The sequence below is a fragment of the Gopherus evgoodei genome, chromosome 1 (genome assembly GCF_007399415.2).
Source record: "Gopherus evgoodei ecotype Sinaloan lineage chromosome 1, rGopEvg1_v1.p, whole genome shotgun sequence".
In the NCBI taxonomy this organism is placed as follows: Eukaryota; Metazoa; Chordata; order Testudines; family Testudinidae; genus Gopherus; species Gopherus evgoodei.
This window is the reverse complement of record NC_044322.1, coordinates 95352390-95377189: the sequence shown is the minus strand read 5'-3', so window position 1 is coordinate 95377189 and position 24800 is coordinate 95352390. Positions and strand designations below refer to the sequence as shown.

The following is a 24800-nucleotide window of genomic DNA, read 5'->3' as shown; positions in this document are numbered from 1 at the left end:
TTTTAGTCTTCAGTCTTATTTTCTCTTTGAAAACAAAACAAAAAACCTTGTTTTTCCCCCCCGCCCCAGCCTTATTTTTTATCAGGGACCTCTTCCTGCACCAGGGTATGCTCAGCTCGCTGGGCTTCAAGAAGTGCCTCTCTTGAAAAGAAGCCATCCCCATGGCAGACAAAACACTGTTGCTGCATATGCTGCCCCAGGGAACACCACTGTCATAACTATAAAGGGAAGGGTTACAGCTCTCCTGTGTATAATACTGTAAAATCCCTCCTGGCCAGAGACACCAAAATCCTTTTACCCGTAAAGGGTTAAGAAGCTCAGGTAACTTGGCTGACACCTGACCCAAAGGACCAATAAGGGGACAAGATACTTTCAAATCTTGGTGGGGGGAAGGCTTTTGTTTGTGCTCTTTGTTTTGGGGTTGCTCGCTCTTGGGATAAGAGGGACCAGACATCAATCTATGCTCTCCAAATCTTTCTGAACAAGTCTCTCATATTTCAAACTTGTAACAGCGAGGCAAGGCATGTTAGTTTTATCTTTGTTTTCTGTTTTCTTGTAAATGTTCCTTTTGCTAAAGTGTTTACCTCTGTTTGCTGTAACTTTGAACTTAAGGCTAGAGGGGGTTCCTCTGGGCTCTTTGAATCAGATTACTCTGTAAAGCAAAGTAACTTACTCTTCCCTCAGCCATGGCTTGTGGAAAGGGAGGAAATGAATGTTTTGAGTTTTTTGAAAAAATATGTAGTGCTCTTTAATCCAGCTATAGTTGTGTGCTGTATGTGCTCTACCACACAGAGCAATGCTGTTTATTAGACTTATTAGCTTGTGTAAACACAACTATTTTAAATGTTGACTTGAAATAAAAGCAACTTAGACCCTCTATCCACTACATAAGGTAAACAGCTGTTTACACACAGTAATGGACCTATGGGCCAAACTATCTTAGAACAGCATAAAAAAAAGCTTTGAATTGTTTAAGAATTGCCATACTGGGTCAGACCAAAGGTCCATCTAGCCCAATATCCTGTCTACCAACAGTGACCAATGCCAGGTGTCCCAGAGGAGGTGAACCTAACAGGTAATGATCAAGTGATCTCTCTGCCATCCATCTCCATCCTCTGACAAACAGAGGCTAGGGACACCATTCCTTACCCATCCTGGCTAACAGCCATTAATGGACTTAACCTCCATGAATTTATCCAGTTCTCTTTTAAACACTGCTATAGTCCTAGCCTTCACAACCTCCTCAGGCAAGGAGGTCCAAAAGTTGACACTGCGCTGCGTGAAGAAGAACTTCCTTTTATTTGTTTCCTTTTGCAGGAAAGCCAAATGGATTAGATTAGAGCTGAAATACGCAAGTCAAAGTTCTAGATAAGAAATAATTTAACTCAGCTACAGACAGAGTTCACTTTTGTTGGGGGAGGGGAGCATTGTGTTACAAAATATTAGTAAATCATAGAATATCAGGGTTGGAAGGGACCTCAGGAGGTCATCTAGTCCAACCCCCTGCTCAGAGCAGGACCAATCCCCAGGCAGATTTTTGTCCCAGATCCCTAAATGCCCCCCTCAAGGATTGAAAACTCAACCCTGGATGTAGCAGGCCAATGCTCAAACCACTGAGGTATCCCTCCCTCCTTATTGACATGATAAACTTACCCTACAAAGTAGGGACCAATGTTTTCAGCTTAATCATGAACTTAAGGAGAAGAAAACAATGTTGTCCTGCTATATCAAAGAAAGGACAGGAGACATTTGATATGGGTTTAATCAGGCAGCAACTTTATTATTAGATGGCTGGGACTATCTGGCAAAGAAAAAAGTGTACAGTACAGGTAACTCCATGTTCATTCACTACACACCCGGGGGACTTACTTACACTGGCTCCCTTTTTTTCCCCATTCAGGTCTCACAGCCAACCCATTGCTGGGATCTTTCTTACCTCTCCCCACAAACAAAGGTTAAGGTGGGATATAAGAAAGGGGGGTTGGCTCACTGCCTTACCAATCATAAGGGCCCTGACCCCATTCAGCTCCTGTAATAAACACTTTTTTAAGTCCTTTACCAACCCATTTATCCAGCCATTGTATCCCTTCCCGATGCAGCACCTGCACTGGACATCCGCCCCACACTTACTTACATAATGAGTTGTTACATCACAGCTTAACTCCCCTCCCTACTCACCATAACAAGGTCCCCCCCCCCCCAAAAGCTGCTGTGGGGCAGGTGGAAAAAAAAACAAACTCCACCTTGGCCAATCTGGTGGTGAGCGGAAAAGTCCTCTCTAGCCCCCCTAGAAGAGGAGCAGCTAGCACAATACCCACAGCAGGTCCGGACCACACCTGAAGTTTTTCTACCCTAAAGGGGGGGGGAGTGTGGGTGATGCTCTGCCTGGTCCAGGGAAAAAGGGGCTTTTCCTGCCTGGCTTGCCCCTTTTCAACTCCCCAGCCCTTCCATTCCCTGGGGATGAGTCAGTATTGCCACACCTGACCCACTCCCCCTTTTGCAGCAGCTTCTGAGCCTCTCCCACTCTCCACCCATAAAGTGCTATTCCCCCCCATTGCCCCTGGCACGCCAAACAATGCTCACACAGACCCCCACACACTGAGAGGTGCGATGCAGTCATTCGCTTTAAATACTTGTCAAAGTGCATTTCAGTGAGCCATGTGACTGCAGAATTAATTCAAACACTGAAGTATGCGGTATAATTTAGGAAAACAGGACATATGCTTGGATAACATCTGCCTCTGTAGTGGTACAATTACTCTTTCAAGTAGCATGCTTAATTCTTCAAAGATGACTTAGTAAAACAAAAGTCAATTCCTCACCATGCTTTCAGTGAAACATAAGTTGGATGAATAGATTGAGAGAAGGTTTTAACTAGGTGGTTTTCCAGCTGAAATACAGAAATGGAATTTACTAACATGTTCTTGATTTAAAAAATCAGCTGTTCTAAGAGTGGCTTCTATTGAAACCAGTTATTAACCATTCATTATTTTTTCACCTTCACAATTACATTGTTGAGACTACTCAGTTGTGTACTTGACTGTTACAGTTGCCACACTACCACCCATCATCAAACGAAGTCACAATTGTATCCCATTTGTGCTTAAACAACTCAGTCTACATGCTTTGGCCTAAAATAAAACTTGCTTTATTCTGGCCAAACCAGCAAGGCACTGATACCTTGGCTGCTTCACAAGGACCGCTAGAGCAATTGCATGGCAAGACGCACATTATTTTGTCCACCTGTCACCCAGAAGAGAAGTGAAGTTTTAATAAGGTGCAACCCTAGCTTCAGACTCTTTTCCTTTACAGATGCCAGACTCTATTACAGTTTGGATCTATAACCTACTACACAGTCACTTTAAACTTATATGGATCCCGAATTGGGCACTAGCAGAAGTTACCTTTTACACATTTCTCCTTATTTTAAAGTATTTATTAAAATCAGATGTAAGTTGCTGCATATTTGGGGAAGTGTCACATTAAAGTGCCCTGCTCAAATCTCAGGCAGGTTTTGTGTAAAAAGTACAAAATACAAAACCAATCAAGAAACTCTGGCTATTTAAGTATCTTTCAGAAGCAAAATATTCAAAATGAGGGAATTTTTTACTTTCATGTTTGACAGATGCCATTATAATAAGGACTAATCATTCCAACTGATTTCAGATTACCAAACAAATATAAGTAGGTAGACAGTAACAATCTTATTTTAAAAAGATTATTTAAAACCAATCTGTAGTGGCCTCTTCACACTCTATGTACCACATCAGTGTGACCAAAACAACACAATGCAGTAGTTGGTCAAGTCATTAGTCTTTCTTTTTAAGAATACTGAAAGATGGATCATTACCCTGCATACACTAACTGAAATTTTCATTTGTGACTATAAAGATTGCTATACATAGTAACCTTTTACACCTCTATTAGGCTCTAGTTCCAAAAAGCATTTAAGCACATTCTTAAAGTGTCATTGACTGATAGGATTTAAGCATGTGTTTATATGTTTTCCAGGTCAATGTTTCTTCCTCAGTGGTAGTCAGGATTTCGGCATGCACTACAGCAAATATATTAGTGCTAACAAAATCCTGGCCCACCCATTCACAATTACAGGATTGTTAAATTCACACTGCAGCAAAACTTTTTATTTTTTTATAATATTAAAGAGCTAGCTTTCCTTCTAATAAAGTAACTCTTTCGTTAAGGGCAACATATTTGAAATTTAAATTGTTGAATCCTGGACGTAGTTTTTAAATTAAAAAAAAGTTAAATAAATCAGTGGCAGCCACAGAAAAATAGTCTTGGTTCTAATTAAAATGGAATTTAAATTTAAATGGTCCTCCAGAGCTGAAAGGGTTGAATCCTTGCCATGTGTTCCAGGTTCTGTGAAAAGGGCTTCCTCCTCCCTGTTGGCTCTCTGCATCCAGTGGATCTTCTCCTGCATCAAACTTCCTCCTCATTTCTAAGGAAATATACATACATAGTAAAAAGGGACACAGAGTTCACACATTATTACAGAAACAGTCTACTAATCAAGAGTATTTTGGTACCTCCAGCAGGACAAAAGGAAGAAACAAGTAGTTTTAAAGCGTCCCTAACTCCAGTCAGATGCAATAATTAATTTGGTTTATTTACTGTCATATCTATGGATCCCATTACCACAGAAACTGCCAATTTAATTTGCCAGTATACTTTTACTGATAAACATAAGTCAGTCAATCTATTATAATTTAACAGTTGATGTTTTCAAAGCACTCTAGGGGATTTAGACATATGAATGAAAGGTACATGAACTAGGACTGTGAACTGCAGTTAACTCAAGTGATTAACACAAACCAAAGTAAAAATAGTCTTGATTAATTGCAGTTTTAGTCATATTGTTAACAAAATAATAGAATACCAATTTAAATTTATTATAAATATTGTTGGATGTTATTCTACATTTTCAAATATATTGATTTTGATTACAATACAAAGTATATAGTGCTCACTTTGTTTGATTACAAATATTTGCACTGTAAAAAAAGTATTTTTCAATTCACCTCACTTTATCATGAAAGTGCAACTTACACATGTAGATTTTTTTTACATAATGCAAACAAAACCATATAAAACTTTAGAGCCTACAAGTCCACTCAGTCCTACTTCTTGTTCAGCCAATCCCTCACACAAATGTTTGTTTACATTTACAGGAGATAATGCTGCCCACATCTTATTTACAATGTCACCTGAAAGTGAGAACAGGCGATGGCATGGCACTGATATAGCCAGCGTTGGAAGGTATTTAAGTGTCAGATACACTAAACATTAATATGCCCCTTCATGCTTTAACCATCATTCCAGAGGACATGCTTCCATGCTGATGATGCTTGTTAAAAAATGTGTTAATTAAATTTGCGACTGAACTTAGGGGGAGAATTCTATATGTCTCCTGTTCTGTGGTTTTACCTGCATTTTGCCACATATTTTGTGTTATAGCAGTCTCAGATAATGACTCAGCATATGTTGTTTTTAAGAACACTATCACTGCAGATTTGACAAAACACAAAGAAGGTACCAATATGAGATTTCTAAAGATAGCTACATCACTTGACCCCAAGTTTAAGAATCTAAAGTGCCATCCAAAATCTAAGATGGATGAAGTGTGGAACATACTGTCAGAAGTCTTAAAAGATCAACACTCTGATGTGGAAACTACAGAACCCAAATCACCAAAAAAGAAAATCAACCTTCTCTTCGTGGCATATGACTTCAACGATGAAAATGAAGGTGCATTGGTCTGCACTGCTTTGGATCACTATCAAGCAGAATCCACCTGTTCTCTCTTTCAGGTGACATTGTAAATAAGAAGTGGGCAGCATTATTTCCTGTAAATGTAAAGAAACTTGTTTGTCTTAGCAATTGGCTAAACAAGAAGTAGGACTGAGTGGACTTGTAGGCTCTGAAGTTTTACATGGTTTTGTTTGAGTGCAGTTATGTAAAATAAATAATTCTACATTTGTAAATTCACTTCACAATAAAGTGAGGTGAACGGAAAAATACGTTTTCTTTTGTTTTTACAGTGCAAATATTTGTAACCAAAATATAAAAGTGAGCACTGTATCCTTTGTATTCTGTGTTGTAACTGAAATCAATATATTTGAAAATGTAGAAAAATATCCAAAAATATTTCTAAAAAATTTAAATTGATATTCTGTTATTGTTTAACAGTGAGATTAAAACTGCAATTAATCATGACTTCTTTAATCTTGCAATTAATTGTGATAGCAGCTCAGCTATAGGGAAGAGCTGCTAAACACAGTGGCCAGCAGTAGCTATTAGTGAAAAGCTGCCTCCTATTTTTAGCTGCTATATTTCCCCCCCTTCCAACACAACCTGAAGAGCAGTTCCTTTAGAGGATGGGGAAGAGGTCTCGCATCACTTCTACAGAGTGACCATATCTCAGTCCCAACCACTTTTCGTGGGTAGCTGGACTAGGTGGTGGATTGTTTTGCTTTTCAGAAGACAGGAACACAAGAAGCTTCTGATTTAGCCTGTGCCCTATTCCATCTGAGGAGATGGGCTAACTGAAGGGAGAGGTTAGCAGGACACAACTGGATATAGAAGCCTAGCGATAGGAGGAGAAAGGGGAAGAGAGATGTGTACTTAATATGAACACTTTCAAAATTAAATGTTAGAAACCTCTAAGAGTATTTTCCAAGGAATTTTTGGTTTTGGACAAACTTGATGGGAGCAGAAACTGTGCCTTAATATTTTCTCCACTATCATGTGGGAAAAGGAGTCCCATAAAGAGAACTCTGAAAAGTAACTTTTATTCAGTTTTTAAATGCAAGTCATTAAAATAGCAGTAAGGTATTCTACGGTGTGTTTTTAGCCCATTAATATATTCCACGGACAGCTGAAGTTATTCTCCTTGTGACTTCATGCCTTTCAGGGCACATTTGGCATGTATAACAGGAATGTCTTAACACTCAATTGAAAGAGAAGTGAGTAAGAACCATTTTGAAGTGTTAATGTCATTCCTGGCCAAAAGGACAGGATAAAAGTTAAGATCAACCTGTTATTCTGTGCCATGTTCCAGTAAGAGAGGCAGAATTTTAGTTTCCGGTTATAAACACATTGCATGTCTGAACAGTTCTTTCCTGCCCTGTGCTACTAACCATAGTTCCACTGATTTGTGGTGGAATTACAGGGCCTCGCCTCTGTACTACTTCTCAGATGAAAGGTATCAGGACTGCTACTACACTACTAGAAGACTTTCCTTTCTCCCCCTTACTTTATCATCACCCTGGGTGTGTTGGGGCATTGTCTTATGTTTTTCATTAACCCTTTTAAGAACTTCTCACAGTGACCAGGGTCCCTTGATCTATTCAAGTTGAGACAGAAGTTGTAAATTCTCTAAGATTAATCCAACAGCTCCATTACAGTCCAGGCCATTCAGTGGTTTCGGCATGCCTGCTCCTCCCTCCCCCAGACCTGACTGTCCATTTGTAGCTCACCCTCTCTATTTCCCTATCTTGGCCAATGCAGACGTTGTAATTTACAGACAGAAAAATCTGTGATGTGGATTTAGCAATTCAGTGGATTTTGTATTGTGCAGGTGATTTATAGGTAAATAATAAATCTCCTTGCCAAACTAGACAAAACTACCAGTCTTTGCTGAGGCAAAACAGAAGTTCAGCGTTTCTAAGCCAAACTATCATTAAAATGGAACAAGACCACATGAATTTTATCCAACTTCCCTCAGCTTTCTAGAAAAAAAAAAATCTATCCTAGTTTATACCATCTTTGAAATTCCATTGGTTGGTTTTATTTTTTGAGAACCTGGATTTTGGTTAGAGGAGAGAGGGAAATACAAGGTGATCATATGTAGCTTAGAATGGCTAGCTTCCCTATTTCCATTTATTACCCAGGTGTGCGTTTGAAGTCTGTTTTGGGTTCTTACTGAATTCATTAAAACAGTATGATATTCTTGTATTGCCATTTCATGGCAGATAATGTGACAAAAACCGAATCATAGAAGATTAGGGTTGGAAGAGACCTCAAGAGATCATCTAGTCAAATCCTCTGCTCAAAGCAGGACTAACACCAACTAAATCATAATAGGTCATAATGGACATCACAGTTGTGTTAGTTCCATTCATTATTCTGAAAAGAACCACTGTGTAAATTTAATCAATACCTGGGTCAGTAAGTACTTCTTTAGCAGCTGCTATATCAATAAACTTTTTCTCTGCCTTCTTCTTCTCCTCTTCATTCTGGAAGTTATCAGGGTGCCACTGAGATGCTAGCTTTCTATATGCTTTTATGATTTCTTGTTTTCTTGCATTTCTGAGGAGGAAGGAAATTAAGTTACTTATAAAGTTTCCAACTGTTCATGTGCCACATTAATGAGCCTGCGATGTAGTTATAAATAAGGTGATACAACAGACTAACAGGCACCAAGAAAACCAGATATTCACTAGTTAACATTTTGCTACTGGCAGTCAAGATTTCTCAGACAATAATGGCTTCCTCTAATAAGTAGTAGAAAACAATTTGCAATTTTAAGTAAAACAAACCCAATTTTTCAGTTTACTTTCCTCTGAAAGCTCATAATTTATTAATTAATTATTATTATTAATAAGTACTCAAGAGAATGTTAGTTCAGTATCTTAACTTTTTTTTTTAGGTCTCTGAGCTGAAGAGTGTACAATAGATTCAGAGATGATATAACAGTTGAGTCAAACACAAAATTGAAAGAGGAAAGGAGGCAGGGTCATCAAAATAAGATTGGTAAAGAATGTGCACAAAAGGATGGGTTTGTTTGTTGTTTTTTTAAATAAAAATCATTACGTTTGTTTCAATCAGGCCCATGACAGAAGTGAGTTTTTAGGAGGTATTTCCTAACTTTTTTCCAGCAAGTCATCTTAAACTGTCCCAAGCTACTGTGCTCTCAGAAATGAATTTTACTTTTTCTTCCCTTCCATAATTCTCTTTGGGAAACCAAAGAATGACCAAACTGCTTGCCTACCTTTTTGCTCCATCATATTTGGAACTCTTTGCTAATGAGGGATTATTTCCCTGTTTATTGCCAGTTAGCACTTCTTTATTCCTTATTAGGAGACTTTCTGAGCAAATGCTACTTAGAGGCTGGAAAAAAACAAACAAACCCTTATGACCACATAAAATCTATACGATTTTAAAGTGGAGGGAGAGAGAATAGGGAAAGATACCCAAAAAAGCATAAATACAAGTGGCAAAGGTTAGACTATTTGATTAGTGACCGACTATGTAAAACACATTCTGGACATTCATCTCACCTTTTTATTCCTAAAATTTTGTAATAATCTCTCTTCTGAGATTGCTTCAACATCCTCTGGGCTCTCTCTAGGCCTTCACGAATCTGTTGGTCATTTTCACTGTTGGCCTGAGCAGTTTCATAATCTTGAATAGCTGCCCATAAAAAATGAATGTAAGAGCATATTATACACCTCACTAAATCAACCTCAACTTAAACTTAAACCTCAACTTAAAAAAAGAGAAAAAAAATCACTCAGTTTAAAGTACTAACCTTATCCCTAGAACTAAGATGTTTTGCCACTATTATTTGTAAGCAGCAAAACTAATTGCTGAAACTTCATGAAAAAGTCTTAATTTTGTCATATTTTCCTTGGTATTTGTAAGTATCAGACAAGAACTATATTCTGACTCTTACTCAATGAAGTTCATTGTTTTATCTGCCTATGGTTTCTTAATGCACTTTGGAATCCCTCAGATGCTCTGGAACAAATTGTGATGCCCCGGTGTAAATCTTTTCTATACTAGGGGGTTTGCACTCCTGGCTAACTCAGCACAGGCAAGGCCTAACTCACCAAAGCAAGAAAATTAACTTGTAGTTTTTAATCCTTCAAATATGTAGCAAAACTGGCAGCATCCCATGGCATCAGAAGGAAGTATGGATCTAGTTCTTGTCTGGAATGGGGCAAAGAGGGTGGAGAGAAGGAATTCAGGACCAAGTACTTGTTGGGAGAAGGATTATGTGAGGATCCTGTCTTTAATTTTAGACTTTGATTGAAGTGGGACCCTAAATGGATCTAAGGAAAGTCAGGATCAAGCACTTTTTTGAATGGGTAGGGAAGGGAGGAAATGGGATTTAGTGGTTGGTCAGAAGAATTTGTTAGTCTCTAAGGTGCCACAAGTACTCCTGTTCTTTTTGCGGATACAGACTAACACAGCTGCTACTCTGAAACTGGTCAGAGGAAAGTTTCCTTGTAGGGAGCATTGAATAAAAGATTGGGAAACATGCCTTATAGTGACAGACTCCAGGGACTCAAACAGTTTCCCTTAAACAAGAGAAAACTAAAGGATGACTTGATCACAGTATGTAAGGCCCAGATCCTCAAAAGGACTTACAATACTGCATGTAGCAACACCTAACACCCAACTTTTATAAAAATCACAGGAATCCACAAAACTTAGGCTCTCCATGCAATGCAGAGGGAGAGAGAGGCACCTGAAAAGAGATTCCACAAAAGCCAGCATGCTAGGTGCAAAGCTGCCTAAACTCACCAGTGGGTGACAATGAAAGGGGTGTGTCCTAAAAACCTCACCCCTCCCACAGAGCTTGGTGCCTAAGTCTGGGTTGCCTCTCCTCTGTTTGTGATCCCTCAGCTTAGGCGCCTTGCAAGAAACACCAGAGGTGTATTCTACAGTGGAACAGTTTCACAGGAGAGAGAGGGAGCGTCACACCAATGGTTAGGGTGCTCTCCTGAGAGGGGGGAGACTCTTGTTCAAAGCTTTTCTCCCTGTCAGACAGACAAGAAGGAACTGAATCCAGGGCTCCCACTTTTGGAGTACAGGCTCTTACCACTGGGAGAACAGTTATCAGGGAGGCCCTGTTGGATTACTTTAGATAGAATATATGGGCCAGAAGGTAAAAGGTGTTAACATGAGCCTACTACTATTGGACAGTGATAAGGTTTGGTAAAGAGAGACATCAGCCTCCTCACTACCATGGCAAACACATGAGAAAATTCATGCCACAGGTTAGAAGTCCCCCCTTGATTAAAACAAGGCAAAAAGCAAAACACAGTGACAATGCACAACGAAGTTAATCAAAACCTGTTACAGCAATGGTCTCCAAACTCTCACACACACCCTTATCCCTGTCCGTGCCCTCCCTGGAGCCAGGACCAGGAGCAGCGCCACAGTTTGAGGAGGTGGAGACATGGAGAGGGGCAAGGGAGCCAAGGCTGGGGCCAGCAGCTGGGGCCCTGGGTATGGGGCCAGGGCCAGAGCCAGGTGAGGCTCCCTCCTGGCCCATGGTGGGGGTTGGCCCAGGCCCCAGTTGCGCCCTCCCAAAACACTCTTCCCCACAGTTTGGGGACCTCTGTATTGAAGTCTTTTTCAGGAGGATGTATATTGTTAAACAGTCCCTTTTAGTGGGGAAGGTTAGCTCTATGGTTCAGCTCTGAGTCTGAAATGAGTCACCTTCCTGCTTTTGAGAAAACAGACAGACACACAGGAGAAGGGAGAGGACAGCAAAGATGGGGAAATTATGGCTTTTGTTGATGTTCTCAGGGTACAGGGTGGCACGCAAGTCATGGACAGGTGCTTTAGGCTGCAAGGTCTGCTCTGTTGCCAAGGCAGAGACACCGTCTGATAGGTCTGGCAGGTCCCACTCCTTCACTGGTCCTCAGGCCGAGCAGAGATTGTGGTGCGGATGCCATGCAGCGCAGCTGATTTCAGGATCAGGTAAAAAGCACAGAGAGAGAGTGGATAGGAGGAAGACAGTGGGGGACAGAAAGGAACACACAAAGGAGAAGAAAGAATAGAATCTCACACATATTAGGCTGGGGTCCTCAATGGTGCAGTGATAGTGGTAGAGCAACCCAGTGGAGTATTAAGGTCTGGTGTCACCCCCAAATCCATCCACTGCATCTGTGGTGATGGTAAAAAAAGTTTCTTCCCTTCCTCCACCTTAAGCCTCTTTGTAAGGGCCCCAAAAGGAAGTAGCAGGAGCAACAGACTGTCCTTCTATTATTTTGTTTACCAGTTAGGCCTTATTATCTGGCACACCAATTTAGGTTCATCAATTTGCGGTCCCACATTTCTCTTATTTACTAGGAATTATATCAACGCAAGCCTTGAGTTATATTAATAGGCCTTTTTGTTCGGACTAAATTTAGTTTTTTGTCTCCCTTTAGCACTTTTTCCCCATGAACATTTATTGTTATAGGTCACTATGACATTTTATGAACTTTTACTTACTTTTTACAGCTGAGCTAATAATTAGGGTAAATCTGTAGGCCCAGTTATTACTATAGCACCAAACCTCCACCTTCTTGATTTTAAATGGGCTTTAATGCACTCTAAGCATGCAAATTGGGCCCTGTCAGCAAGATAGGTGGGAGAACGCCTGAATTTATCTAGTTTGTGGCTCATGCTGGGACTCTGCCCAGGTGTCTAGAGTGAGAAAGCAGCATTCAGGCCCAGAGGCAGAAACAAATACATTGGGGACTTTTACAGCAAAATGTAGGTACCAATTTAGATGCCTATGGGCTTAGGCAGCAGCCAAGCAGGAGATTATGGATCTCAGTGGCATCTAAGTCCCTTTGTAGCTCCCCATAAATACCCCCCCAAAAAATATGGGGAACAAAACTCTGAAAAACCCTGTATCAATCTAGCAAACAAAGGTATACCAACATCCAATGGCTAGAAGGTGAAGCTAGAGAAACTTAGACAAGAAAAAAAATAAGGCAAAGAATTTTAACAGTGAGAATAATTAACCACTGGAACAATTTACCAAGGGTAATGGTGGATTTTCCCTAACGCAATTTTAAAATCAAGTTTGGATATTCTGCCTAAAAGATCTGCTCTAATTGAAATAAGAATTAATTCAGATAGCCCTACGGCAGTCAGACTAGATTATCACAATAGTCCTAGGGCCTTGGAATCTATGCTACAGCAACTAAAGAGAAATATAGAAAAGGCAAGGGCATAATCAGAGCATTCTGCAGCTAGGATGTTTACAGCAATTGGCAGGCAGGTTGCAACAATCAGCTTTGGAAAGAGGCCACTGCACTTATACCACTAGTCTCAAATACTCAACGCAGTTGGAGGTTTCATTATATATGACCTGTCTTCAATGTGCATTTGTTTTCAGCCTTTGGTGCCCAAGTAGCATATGCTACAATGCCCCCTTTTACATGGGCTTATGATGACAGAAGAACAGCTAATCATCTGAAATCTATGCACACACTTACATACCATATGGTTATATTTATTTAGGAAGAAACAATATAGCGTATAAATAAAATTTTGCTTTTAAATTCCATACATAATGTGTGCTTCTACTTGGAATTCTCACTTCATCAGATGAATACAGCATCTATTTCAACAGTGTGCAGTCTATCAGATACATAACAAGGAAAATACTGTAATGACTATGCAAAGGGACTAGGCATTTTGAAGAGGTATGCAGTTTGTTGTCTGCTTTGTTCTTAAGAGATAGCATGTTGAATCACTAGGGCATTAGAAGTAGTCTTTCTAGATTTGATTTCTTCTTTTAGAAGAACAAAGCATTTCTTCATAAGAAAATTGAATTATTGCCAAAAAGTAATAAGTGAAATACTTAGACTTCAAATTTTAATATTCTTCAACAGGCCCTGATTTGCATTTTATGTGTAATGAGCACTTTCCCCTTCACTGTTTTATAATCTTGAGAGTCTCATTATAAGTCTAAGACCCTTATGTTTGCTAAGTAAAGTCTTTGCATCAAGATTATTTTCACGCAGATGTTATTTCTCAGCCTGTGTTACATTTATCTTTTTGCTTTTTCTCTGCAAGACAGCAGGAGGTGCTAGCCAATTTATATTAGTCACTTGACAAGACTGTGATTTTGTTTCAAGTAAGATATTCAAAAACAAAAGCTAGGAAGAATACTTCTGATGCCTCAGTGATTCACACTATCTTTTACAAACAAAGCACAAATAAGATTTCTATTCATTCTTGTATGGCTAGGTCATCTGCTAGCCCCACTGATTTGTCACTTGAACCAAAGCACTTGGCAAAGTATTAAGCAGCAGGCAAAGTCACTTAAAAACACAGCAGGCTATACCAGCCCATAATATATACACTACTGCATCTGATGGGGATAATGAAAATGCAGGGACTTCTCTATTACATACACTGCTTTATTGTCCCATAATGCTAAGCACCAGTGTAATTAATTTGCTGCATAGAACATGAAAGGGTATGTTCCTGTCTCATCATTAATTTCTAAAAAATGCATATTACAGACTTGGTGTAACATTGCTCATTTTTACTGAATGCCACATGCATCTACAGTACACAGCTATCAACTAACAGTTTAAAGTAAAACATTTTCTTCGAGTGGCTTGCACATGTCCATTCCAATGTAGATATGAGCATGCCCTGAGCACAGTTGCTGGAATATTTTCCCCTAGTGGTATCTGTCAGGTTGGCTCTGTAACCTCTGGTGCTGTGCACTCATAGCGCCGGTATAAACCAGAGCACCTCTGGTACATCGCCATGAGACCCAGATCCAGACTCTGGTACCAAGCCCGGCATTGAGCCTCAAGAAGAGGCCCCACAAGTCCTGGTTGATGCAAAGGGTGGGGTGGTGACCCTTCAGCCAGTCCTAGCCTCCTCTTCCCCAGATGAGGCTGGGGTAGCAGTGGGTGTGTCCCCTCTGCAAGATGACCACAAGGCTTACCAAGACTTACTAAAGCAGGTAGCCTTGATGTGGCTGAATCTGTGGCCAGATCTATGGCCACAACAGCGACCACACACAGAAGCTTGTGGTTGCAGTCGTTAGTTGTACCTCCAGGGGAAAACCCAACACTCCGAGACCTCTCCTTTGAAGGGCCCTCATTCTTTTTGGAGCAAACTGATGCGAGGCTCTACAGGCTTAAGGTTTCGAAGGTAACTTTGAAATCCTTAGGGCTATATACTCCAGTTTGTGGCTCCTGGCAGCATCCAGGAAGCATTACAAGCCCCAACAGACTGACCGTTACTTTGCCCAGCCAAACAGGACCTGCAGAGGAGGAAGAACAGGGGGTTCAGGTGTAGACCGCCACTGGCTTTCACGGCAGGGCTGATGCAGGCCACTCCCAGACAGTCAGGCAGCTTGAAGCGCTCCTGACAAAATACTTGAGGTAGACCTCTCAATCCCTGCAATATTGGATCCAATTACCCCTGTTTTTAACTGCTTGTCCCAGTTCTTCAGAGCCTGGACTTTCATTACTTCAGACCGTTGGGTACTCAGCACAATAGAAGTGGTATACACCCTCCAGTCTGTGTCTATCCTGACTTCCCACTCTCCCTCTCCATCTCTCTTCAGCGACCCTTCTGTCAAGCAACTTTTGGTCCAAGAAGTCCAATCCCTCCTTCAGGTGGGGGCTGTAGAAGAGATTCTGCATCACTTCAGATGAAAGGGGTTCTATTCCTGTTATTTCCTAATCCTGAAAGCTAAGGGTGGTCTCAGACGTATCCTAGACCTGCATTGTCTCAACCGCTATCTCAAAAACTTAAAGTTCCACATAGTCTCTCTGGCTTCCATCATTCCCTCTCTGTATCCGAGGGATTGGTATACTGCCCTTGATTTAAAGGATGTATACTTCCACATATCGATCTTTCTGAGGCTATAGAAGGTTCCTCAGATTTGTTGTGAACCAAGTAAATTACCAGTTTGCAGTTCTTCCATTCGGCCTGTCAGCCATTCCACGGGTCTTTACCAAATGTATGGCAGTGGGGGCAGCTTTTCCTCAGGAACCATAGAGTGAACGTCTTCACATACTATCTTCAACAACTGGCTAGTCAAAGGCCAGTCAAGAGCTCAGGTGGACTCCAACATCCATCTCATCCAATTAACTTTATCAGTAAGCCTAGGGCCCAGAAGGACACAGAAATCCACTCATCCTGGTGGAAAGAATAGAGTTCATGGGTGTAATTCTCAACTCCATTCAGGCAAGAGCCTTGCTCCTGGAAGACTGGTTTTGGACAATTACAATTTCAGATCCACCCGGTCACAACAGCTCAAAAATGTCTGAGTCCTCTCAACCACATGACATCATACACTTATGTAGTGGGGGGAGGGATAGCTCAGTGGTTTGAGCATTGGCCTGCTAAACCCAGGGTTGTGAGTTCAATCCTTGAGGGGGCCAATTAGGGATCTGGGGCAAAAATCTGTCTAGGGATTGGTCCTGCTTTGAGCAGGAGGTTGGACCAGATGTCCTCCTGAGGTCACTTCCAACCCTGATATTCTATGATTCTACATGAGACTGTCTCTCAGACCTCTCCAAGCGTGGCTGGCCAGAGTGTATTCATCTACCTGGATTCAGTCCTCACAATGCCAGCTCAAGTCCTTGGTTCGCTGACTGAACAACTGCACGGTCTGTGCAGGAGTGCCATTTTTGTGGCCCCACTCTCTAGCCTTGGACACATTAGCATCGTGGAGCCCACTCAGGACTTAAGACTTAAGGTCTCCAGAAGAGCTCTCTCCTCATATCAATGTCAGAAAGCTCAGGACAGTCCATCTAGCCTGCCAAGTGTTCCTGCCCCACATTACAAACAAAGTAATTTCAGTTCTCCTGGACAACATGACTCCCATGTTCTACATCAACAGGCAGGGCAGAGCTTACTCCTTCCCCTTATGCCGGGAAGCAATCCAGCTCTGGGAGTTCTGCATAAGGCATTCAATCCATCTTGAGGCATCATATCTACTGGGAAAACAGAACCAGCTGGCAGATTACCTCAGCAGATCTTTCGTCTCTCACCACGAATTGTCCCTTTGGCCAGACATTGCAGAGTGCATTTTCCAATGATGGGGAACTCCCCTTATAGACCTGTTTGCTATCTACAACAACAGGAAATGCGACCAGTTCTGTTCCCTGCAAAGTCACAGCCCAAGGTCTCCTACAGACGCCTTCCTGCTATCCTGGATAGATCACCTGTATTACCCCTTTCCCCCTATACAGATGTGGAAGTACAGAAAGAACTGACAGGGATTTGTAGGGGATCTTAATGCATGACAGTCTCTGTTAGCAAGAGTTAGGCTAACTGTAACCCTAATAACACGAGATTTGAAGAAGCAAGGATTGTGTGAGGTGAGTGGAAAAGAACTGTGTGAAAAGTTGTTTTTCAACCTTGTGTAGATAATACAATATGTAGACTGGTGTCTCTTAAGTGAGAAAAACAAGATATCAAGATGACCTATGTATAAACAAAATGAAGCTGTTGCTTATTATTGTCTATAAGAAAAGTATAAATGCTTTCTGTAATTGTTTACCTGTTGAGAGACCTCTCTAGGAAGGGGAGACCCTATGTCCTAGTGCACTCTCTCCCTGTTGTAGCTGCTAAACAGAATAAAGTATCTGACTCTGCTGCACCCAAACAAAAAGCGAGAACTGAGTTTTTCTCTGACACAGATGATACGCAAGGTTCTGATGAAGATCAAGTGGGACTGGGCACGGGTAATTCTCATAGCCCCGGCATGGTCCAGGCAGCATTGGTTTGCCACCCTGTTAGGCCTCTTGATGGAAACTCCACTCCTGCTTTCGCAACACCCGGACCTTATCTACCGAGACCAGTCTGCTTCTCCACCCAAACCTCAGCTCTCTTCATCTGACAGCCTAGAAGCTCCATGGCTGAATCCTTAGGACCAAGTTTTCTCCGAGTAAGTCCATGGAGTCCTGCTAGGCAGTAGAAAACCCTCCACCAGAGCCACTTACCTTGCAAAATGGAAGCAATTCTTCATCTGGTCCTCTCAACACAGAGTTCCACTCTCACAGTCCTCATTGCAACTATATTAGAGTACCTTCTGCATCTCAAACAACAGAGTCTGGCTATTTCTTCAGTCAAGGTCCACCTAACAGCAAGATCAGTCTTCCATCCCCAGGTCAATCACCAGTCTGTCTTTTTGCATGAGATGGTTGTTTTCTTAAAGTCCTGGAGAGATTATACCCCAGTTAAGAGAGCCGATTCCTCCCTGGGACCTAAACCTTGTCTTATGAAAGCTTATGGCTCCCCCATTCAAGCTGCTTGCAAGGTGCTTGTTGGTTCATCTCTCCTGGAAAGTGTCCTTCTTAATGGCCATCACCTCAGCCAGAAGGGATTTGGAAATCTGTATCCTCACAGCAGAGCCCTCATATATGATGATCCTCTTTAGGGGATACAGTGCAGTTGCATCTGCACCCAACGTTCCTCCTGAAAGTGGTTTAGCAATTCCACTGCAATCAAGCAATCTTCCTACCAGTGTTCTTCCCAAAGCCACATGTGAACAGGGAGGAGCAACGTCTACACTCCTTAGATGTTAAACATGCCCTGGCATTCTATATACAAAGAACCAAGCTGTTTCGCAGATCAACCCAGCTGCTCATAGCAAGAGCTGAGAGGCTGAAAGGCCTTCCCATCTTCACCCAGAGAATCTCATCCCGGATTACATCATGCATTCGTGCATGTTACAAGCTACCCAATGTTCCTCTTCCAGCTAACCTGACTGCTCATTCCACAAGATCGCAAGCCTCCTTGGCCACTTCCCTAGGACAAGTCCCTATTCAGGACATCTGCAGGGAAGTAACCTGGTCTTCGGTGCACATGTTCTCAACATGCTATGCCATCACCCAGCAGGCCAGAGATTATGCCAACTTCAGCCATGCAGTCTTGCAATCAGCTTGTTCTTGAACTCAGAGCTCACCTCCTGTGCAACTGCTTGAAAGTCACCTACATTGGAATGGACACGCACAAGCACTCGAAGAACAATTAATATTTCTGTAACTGTTGTTTGAGATGTATTGCATGTGTCCATTGCAAAACCCAGCCTCCATCTCCTCTTATCAAAGTCAGCCAGTAAAAAGAAACTGAGGGAGTGCAGGGTCAGCAGGGCCCTTTATACTGGTGCTATAAGCATGCAGCACCAGAGGGCACTGGAGCCATCCTTATGGATACCATTAGGGGAAAAATTCCAGCAACCGTACTGAGGGCATGCACACATCTACATTAGAATGGACATGTGCAACACATCTCGAAGAACAGCTGAAGAAAGGTTAGTAACACTTTTTTTTTAAATGACTAATGTTTTCAGATTTTGCAAATAGTAAAAATACAGGCATGTAAGTTCTCTAGTGAAGAAAGAGCGGAAGGGATAGGAACAATTAGTGCTGCACAACTCAAGAGAGGCATAATCGGGAGTACTAATGGCATGTTCAGTGCAGTGAACCTAGCACCAGAAGAAAGTACTTACTGTACCTTCTTAAAGATATAGTGAATGTCAATTCTAAGCATGCTTCCCTCCCACAGGCTTTCTGCCCAACTATTCTCTATGCAAGTGCACTGAATCTAGTCATTGCTGCTTCGACATTATAACCCTGTTCACAGTCCTCCTCTGAGCAACACTTCAGAAGATTAGTCTCATCTCAGAATAGATGTAGCAGGTTATGTTGTGCTATATTTGAGGGAATGGCAGCATGGGGACCTACTACCCACTGAAAGAAATTAGCTCACCAAGCCATGAAATTTTATTATTACCTCCTTTTACCATAGCTTGAAGTGTCATTAATGGCTATAAAGTTATCCATACATTTAAAAAACCCATCATCAGTAACTATTTCCAGTGGCAGTAAATTCCATAGGCTGATGCATCAATCATCATTTCTTCTTATTAGTTCTATATTACCATCTAATTTCATAATGTATCCCTTATTCATATTTGGGGACAGGATAAAAAGAAAGAAAAGGTAATCAGCTTCCACTATGCCTTTGTCAATTTTGAATACTGTACTCCAATTAAGTCTCTTCTAATTCTTCTTTCAAGGCTTAATAAATCCAGTCTTTGCAATCTCTCCAATATGTCACATCAAACCTCTAACCAGCTAAGGCAGGGGTGGGCAAACTTTTTTGACTTGAGGGCCACATCTGGGTATGGAAATTGTATGGTGGGCCATGAATGATCACGAAATTGGGGGTTGGATGTGGGCTCTAGGGTGGGGCCAGAAATGAGGCGTTCAGGGTGTGGGAGGGGGCTCTGGGCTGGGGCAGAGGGTTGGGGTGCTTGAAGGGGTCAGTGGTGCAGGCTCCAGGCCACACTTACCTCAAGCAGCTCCCGGAAGCAACAGCATGTCCCCACTCCGGCTCCTACGTGGAAGCGTCGCCAGGCAGCTCTGTCTGTAGGTGCCACCCCTGCAGCTCCCACTGGTTGCGGTTGGGAGCTGTGGGGGTGGCACTTGGGGCAGGGGCAGCATGCAGCGTCTCCTTGCTGCCCCTATGCGTAGGAGGCCAAGGGAGGACATGCTGCTTCTGGGAGCAGCAGAGCCACAGCACACGCAGAGCAGGGCAAGTCCCGGACCCTGCTCCTCGGGCTGGATTAAAATGCCTGAAGAGCCGGATGTGACCCCCGGGCTGTAGTTCGCCCACCCCTGATCTAAGGACTTGTCTACTAGCAAAAGCACTGTAGTAGGGTATGATTTGTAAAGTGCTCTAACTGCCTTGTGTAGGCTTCCTCTAGTGTACTCTAAAAGATACCTAATTTTTGTTATGTACTCCTGGTACTTTTCAGAGCATGCCAGCAAGGCCTACATGGGGCAGTTAGAGTGCAGCATGTTATTGTGCTTTACAAATCATACTCCTCTGGCACACTTTGCTGTATCTTGTAGACAAGCCCTTAATTGTCCTTACCTCACTGTATGCTTTTAAGACAACTTTGCATAGGATAAAGATAGGCATGTATTGCTGTCTTAATGACAATTCAGTTAAAGAAAACAGAAGTATCAGCACTGATTGCATGCCATAAAACATACTGTAGCATCCAAAGATTTGTGAAGATTGCCAGTTACGCTTCAGCAGAGGTTGTCTGGAGGAGTTATTCTTGTAGTATTCTTTAAAGTTTTAAACATAAATCTTAAGTCAAAGTTTTACCTTCCTCATATTGCTCTTCTAATAAATAGGCTTCTGCTCTGTCTTTTAAGGCATTCACGTTAGCTGGTTCCAGCAGCAGAACTTCTGTGCAAACTTTTATGGCTTCAGCAGACTGCTCATTCTGAAAAGGGGAAGTGAAAACTGTTTGTATTTGTTTTTCTTGTGAAATATTATTTACTCACAAGGGTAAAAATGTTCTTTTTTACCTTTGAGAAGCAGTGACAGATCCTTTCTTTGGCACGAGTAGTGTAAATAGGAACCTTTGGCTCAGTTTTCATTACAGATTCATATTTACTGATGGCATCTGTGTACCTATTTTAATTGCGAAAATAAACTGAGTATTTTGGAACACAATTATTTTCTAAGCAACTGTATTAATTCTTCAGTGGTCATTAAATGTACTAACTCATACAAAGTAACTTGGAAAAACTGTCACTGGGCAATTTGTTTTGTTTGGGATGATTTGCATCTCTTGCAATGCCCCTCTCAGCCTCAGAGGCTGTATCTGGGCCAGCAGGAGAAAGAAAACCCTTAGCCCCTTTAAGAACTGCATCCCCATCCTCTCTTCATGGGTTTGAGAAGAGGGGGCTCTTTGGTTGACTGGTTGGACAGATACGTGCAGCATAAGCCTATCAGCTCCCACACACTGAAAAGGGAAGGCTTATAAGCCCCCCCCATCTGGAAGAACCATTCTGCAGAAGAAAAAAAAAGTTCTTCCCTCCTTGCCTTGAGGTTACAGGAGGATAGAGTTTCAGGGCCTTGCTTTGGGTATCACGTAAGGAATTTTTTCCTCACTGCCAGCTTGGCCAGGCAGAATTACTTTTTTGCGTTCCTTTCAGCAGTCCAGGGACCCAGTGGTTAGTTTAGGTTAGGTTGTAAAATTCACATTGTTGCAACTTAAAAGGTGCCCAGTGCAGGTACTTGTTCAACAGGGAATCTAATTCCCTGAAAAAGTGGAATTGGACATGATTAGGAGAAGGCATCTCCTAAAGAAGGTGGGGGTGGAGTAGGAGCGCCTAATGTCCAGTACAGTGAGGAGATAACTCCCTTAAACCTAACATAAGGGTAAGGCAGTGGGGTCCCAGCTATAGGCTGGGATCAGGTTAGTTGGGGAACAGATTACACAGGTACAACAACCTGCACTGGACAAGTTATTGCTGGATAGTTCCCAGATGTGTTACCTAATCAAGTTGTGACCAGTGAAATCACATTTCCAGTGACTTGTCTGTATTTCTGCAGAGTTCATGACAATGCTCCTTTGCATACTTTCATATGCAGAGAGGCTCCAGAATGAAAGCATCATTTGATGAGCAATTCAAGTGAGCCAAAAGAGAGACTGGCTATCGTGCTCCTGTGACTCCCAACAGCCTAAAGAGCTGAACCAAGGTTTATGTTTTTAAATGCACAAAAACTAACATTTGTCTGAAATGTAAGATTTTTCTGAAACACAAACAGAAGTGTGGGGTTAAATTTCCCATCCCATCCCTAACTAATCACATAGTGCCTAGATATTGAAGCACAAACAATACATTATCTATGGACCTCATTGTGAGCTGGTCTCAGGCCCCTTCAGACAAACGTGGGATGGATTAAGGCTGGTATCCCAGAGAGAGTTATTTTAATTTTGTTTGTTGTGTATTAGCATCCTGAAGAAAAGTTCTGATAATATTACATAAATAGCAACTCTCAAAGCTCCAGTAATTATTTTCTTGCTTCCTGAGTCATGACAAACTCATGGAAAATGAATTTAAAGGCTGCAGTGATATTTTATTTGCAAATATGCTGTGATCTCCACTTTTAAACACTGATGCATTAAAATACACTTTTAAATAAGAGACAACATTGAACACAAATTAACAGCACTGACACCTGAATTTACTGGTGAAATGAATAACCACATAAAGCTTTCCAGAGAGGCCACACTATAAACCAATAAAATTACTCAAAAATTTTATTGATTTTTTTAATATTTAATCAACTCTGCTGATAAAATTTTGCTTTGTCATTTTTGCAGTACTGTAAAGCAAACTAGTTTTCCTACACACATACTACGAAGTACAAGAAATGCACATTTGAGAATTGAAGTATTCCAGATTATATCCATAAATTTAAAAAAAAACAACGTAATCTGCTACCACACCACATTTGAAACCCAAATAAATGATGAAAAGCTATCTCCACTCTTATCACTTTACATACCACCTAGCACAACTGTGGTTATGTGATTGACAAATCATACAAAACTGAGAAGCACAAGGAGCAGAAATTAAAAAAAAAAAAAAAAAGACTATTTATCACATCTCAGGAGTGGGGTGGGGAGCCCCATTTGCTTGGTGCACCTATTATCAAGGGACAATTTGTAGTAGCATTCATCTTTATTTATTAATTAGTTATATGGTGCTATGACACCTGAGAGCTGAATACAAACATTGTCCGTGCCTTTATCTTATAATCTATTTAATGCAAAGAGCAAACTAAAATGGCAATAGGTCATGGAGAATAGGAAGGGAAACGGGACAAGTAAGAAACAGATAAAAAGAAGAAGGAACAAATGCTACTGACGGAACATGTGGGTTGGTGTCTATTTTTAAACTGACGTTCTCATGGCCGTGCCCAGTGTTCCATCCCACGTCAAACACAAAACAAAACATACTATCTCCAAATCTGTGACGTTTTACTGCTTCAGGAGGAGTCATAGTACTGGTATCATTCAGTAAATGCTGATTAGTGCTCTTACCTGCCTTCCCTGATGAGTTCCTCTGCTGACTCGATTTGCTTATTAAGTTTCTTTACTTGTTTATAGTGAGAAAAACACAGCTTATGGTCCTGGTCAAGTTTCAGACACTCTCGGACTTCACTTTTCATGCAGGAAAAAGAAACATTAAGGGATTTCAAAAAGAAGTAGAGAACAGTATTTTTTAAAAAGCTGTCTGGAGTGACAGATTTTTCTGCACTGCATTCTCTCTTCCACTCAAGAGCATGTTAATGTGTGAAATTTAACAAGAAAAATCCTCCTGAGTTTACAGCTTTTTTCCCCCATTACTTTATGTTGCCAGAAATTTATACTCAGCATAAAGTTATACTATATATTACAATATATTGTTCTCCAGTGCATATTTCCAACTGTTTTGTCCAGCATTTGATAGTTATTAACACAACTATCTGTAATGACTTATTTTCCAATATATTCTTCCTTCACAGATACCATTACAGTCCAGGTTAGCATAAAAAAATTGTACGCCTCCTAAACCAGGACAGACCACTCTGATGGGACTCGGATACTTGACTCAAAAGATGTCAGTTTAATTTTTAAAAACCTCTTCAGACAATGCTTATTTGCCTAGAACCCATGCAGCAGGAGCTGTATATTTTGAAATAGGCCAGTATTCTTTGAAATCTCTAAATGCAATGGTGCTAATAAGGAAAGTCTTGGATTGGTACAGCTGTCATCCTGTAATGTCTTATGTCATGTCTCAAAAGGATAATGAAAATGCTGATATATGTCTCTGCTAAGAGCAAAGTAAAGTCCTTACTGCATGAAGCCAAGACAACCTAAAAGGAAGGGACAATCAAAGGAACAGACATGAACTTGGGGGCCTGAAGAGTAGTAGTAACCTAACTCATGAAGTCCCAGAGCTACAAAACTTTTATCTTTGTAACTGAATCTCCTAACATACTCTAGCCCGTTTTTCACATCCCAGAACAGTGAGTGCAGATGCTTCTTTTTGCTTTTATGGATAACTTCTCTCCACTGTACGTCTCAAACAGTGTTTTGCTTAATTGCACTTACAGTTTGGATTTGGCCATGAATGGGAAGAAAACTGATGTGGCATGAATGTCCTAGGAGACAAAATAATCTCTCTATCCTTGAAGAAAAGAGAACAAGT

General features: G+C 41.3%; 1 protein-coding gene across 1 annotated transcript in view; it reads right to left on the bottom strand.

Moving 5' to 3' along the window:
• Window positions 1-1753: 1753 nt before the first annotated feature.
• The window catches only part of DNAJC3 (DnaJ heat shock protein family (Hsp40) member C3), a 73231-nt gene continuing 50184 nt past the window's right edge, over window positions 1754-24800 (bottom strand). The window contains exons 7-12 of the mRNA XM_030567542.1: window positions 23651-23770; window positions 21120-21225; window positions 20914-21034; window positions 9300-9432; window positions 8180-8328; window positions 1754-4459 (exon numbers count right to left, since the gene is read on the bottom strand). Coding sequence (XP_030423402.1) covers window positions 4305-4459; window positions 8180-8328; window positions 9300-9432; window positions 20914-21034; window positions 21120-21225; window positions 23651-23770 — 784 coding nt within the window. The 3' untranslated portion in view covers window positions 1754-4304. The remainder of the gene's footprint in view (window positions 4460-8179; window positions 8329-9299; window positions 9433-20913; window positions 21035-21119; window positions 21226-23650; window positions 23771-24800) is intronic.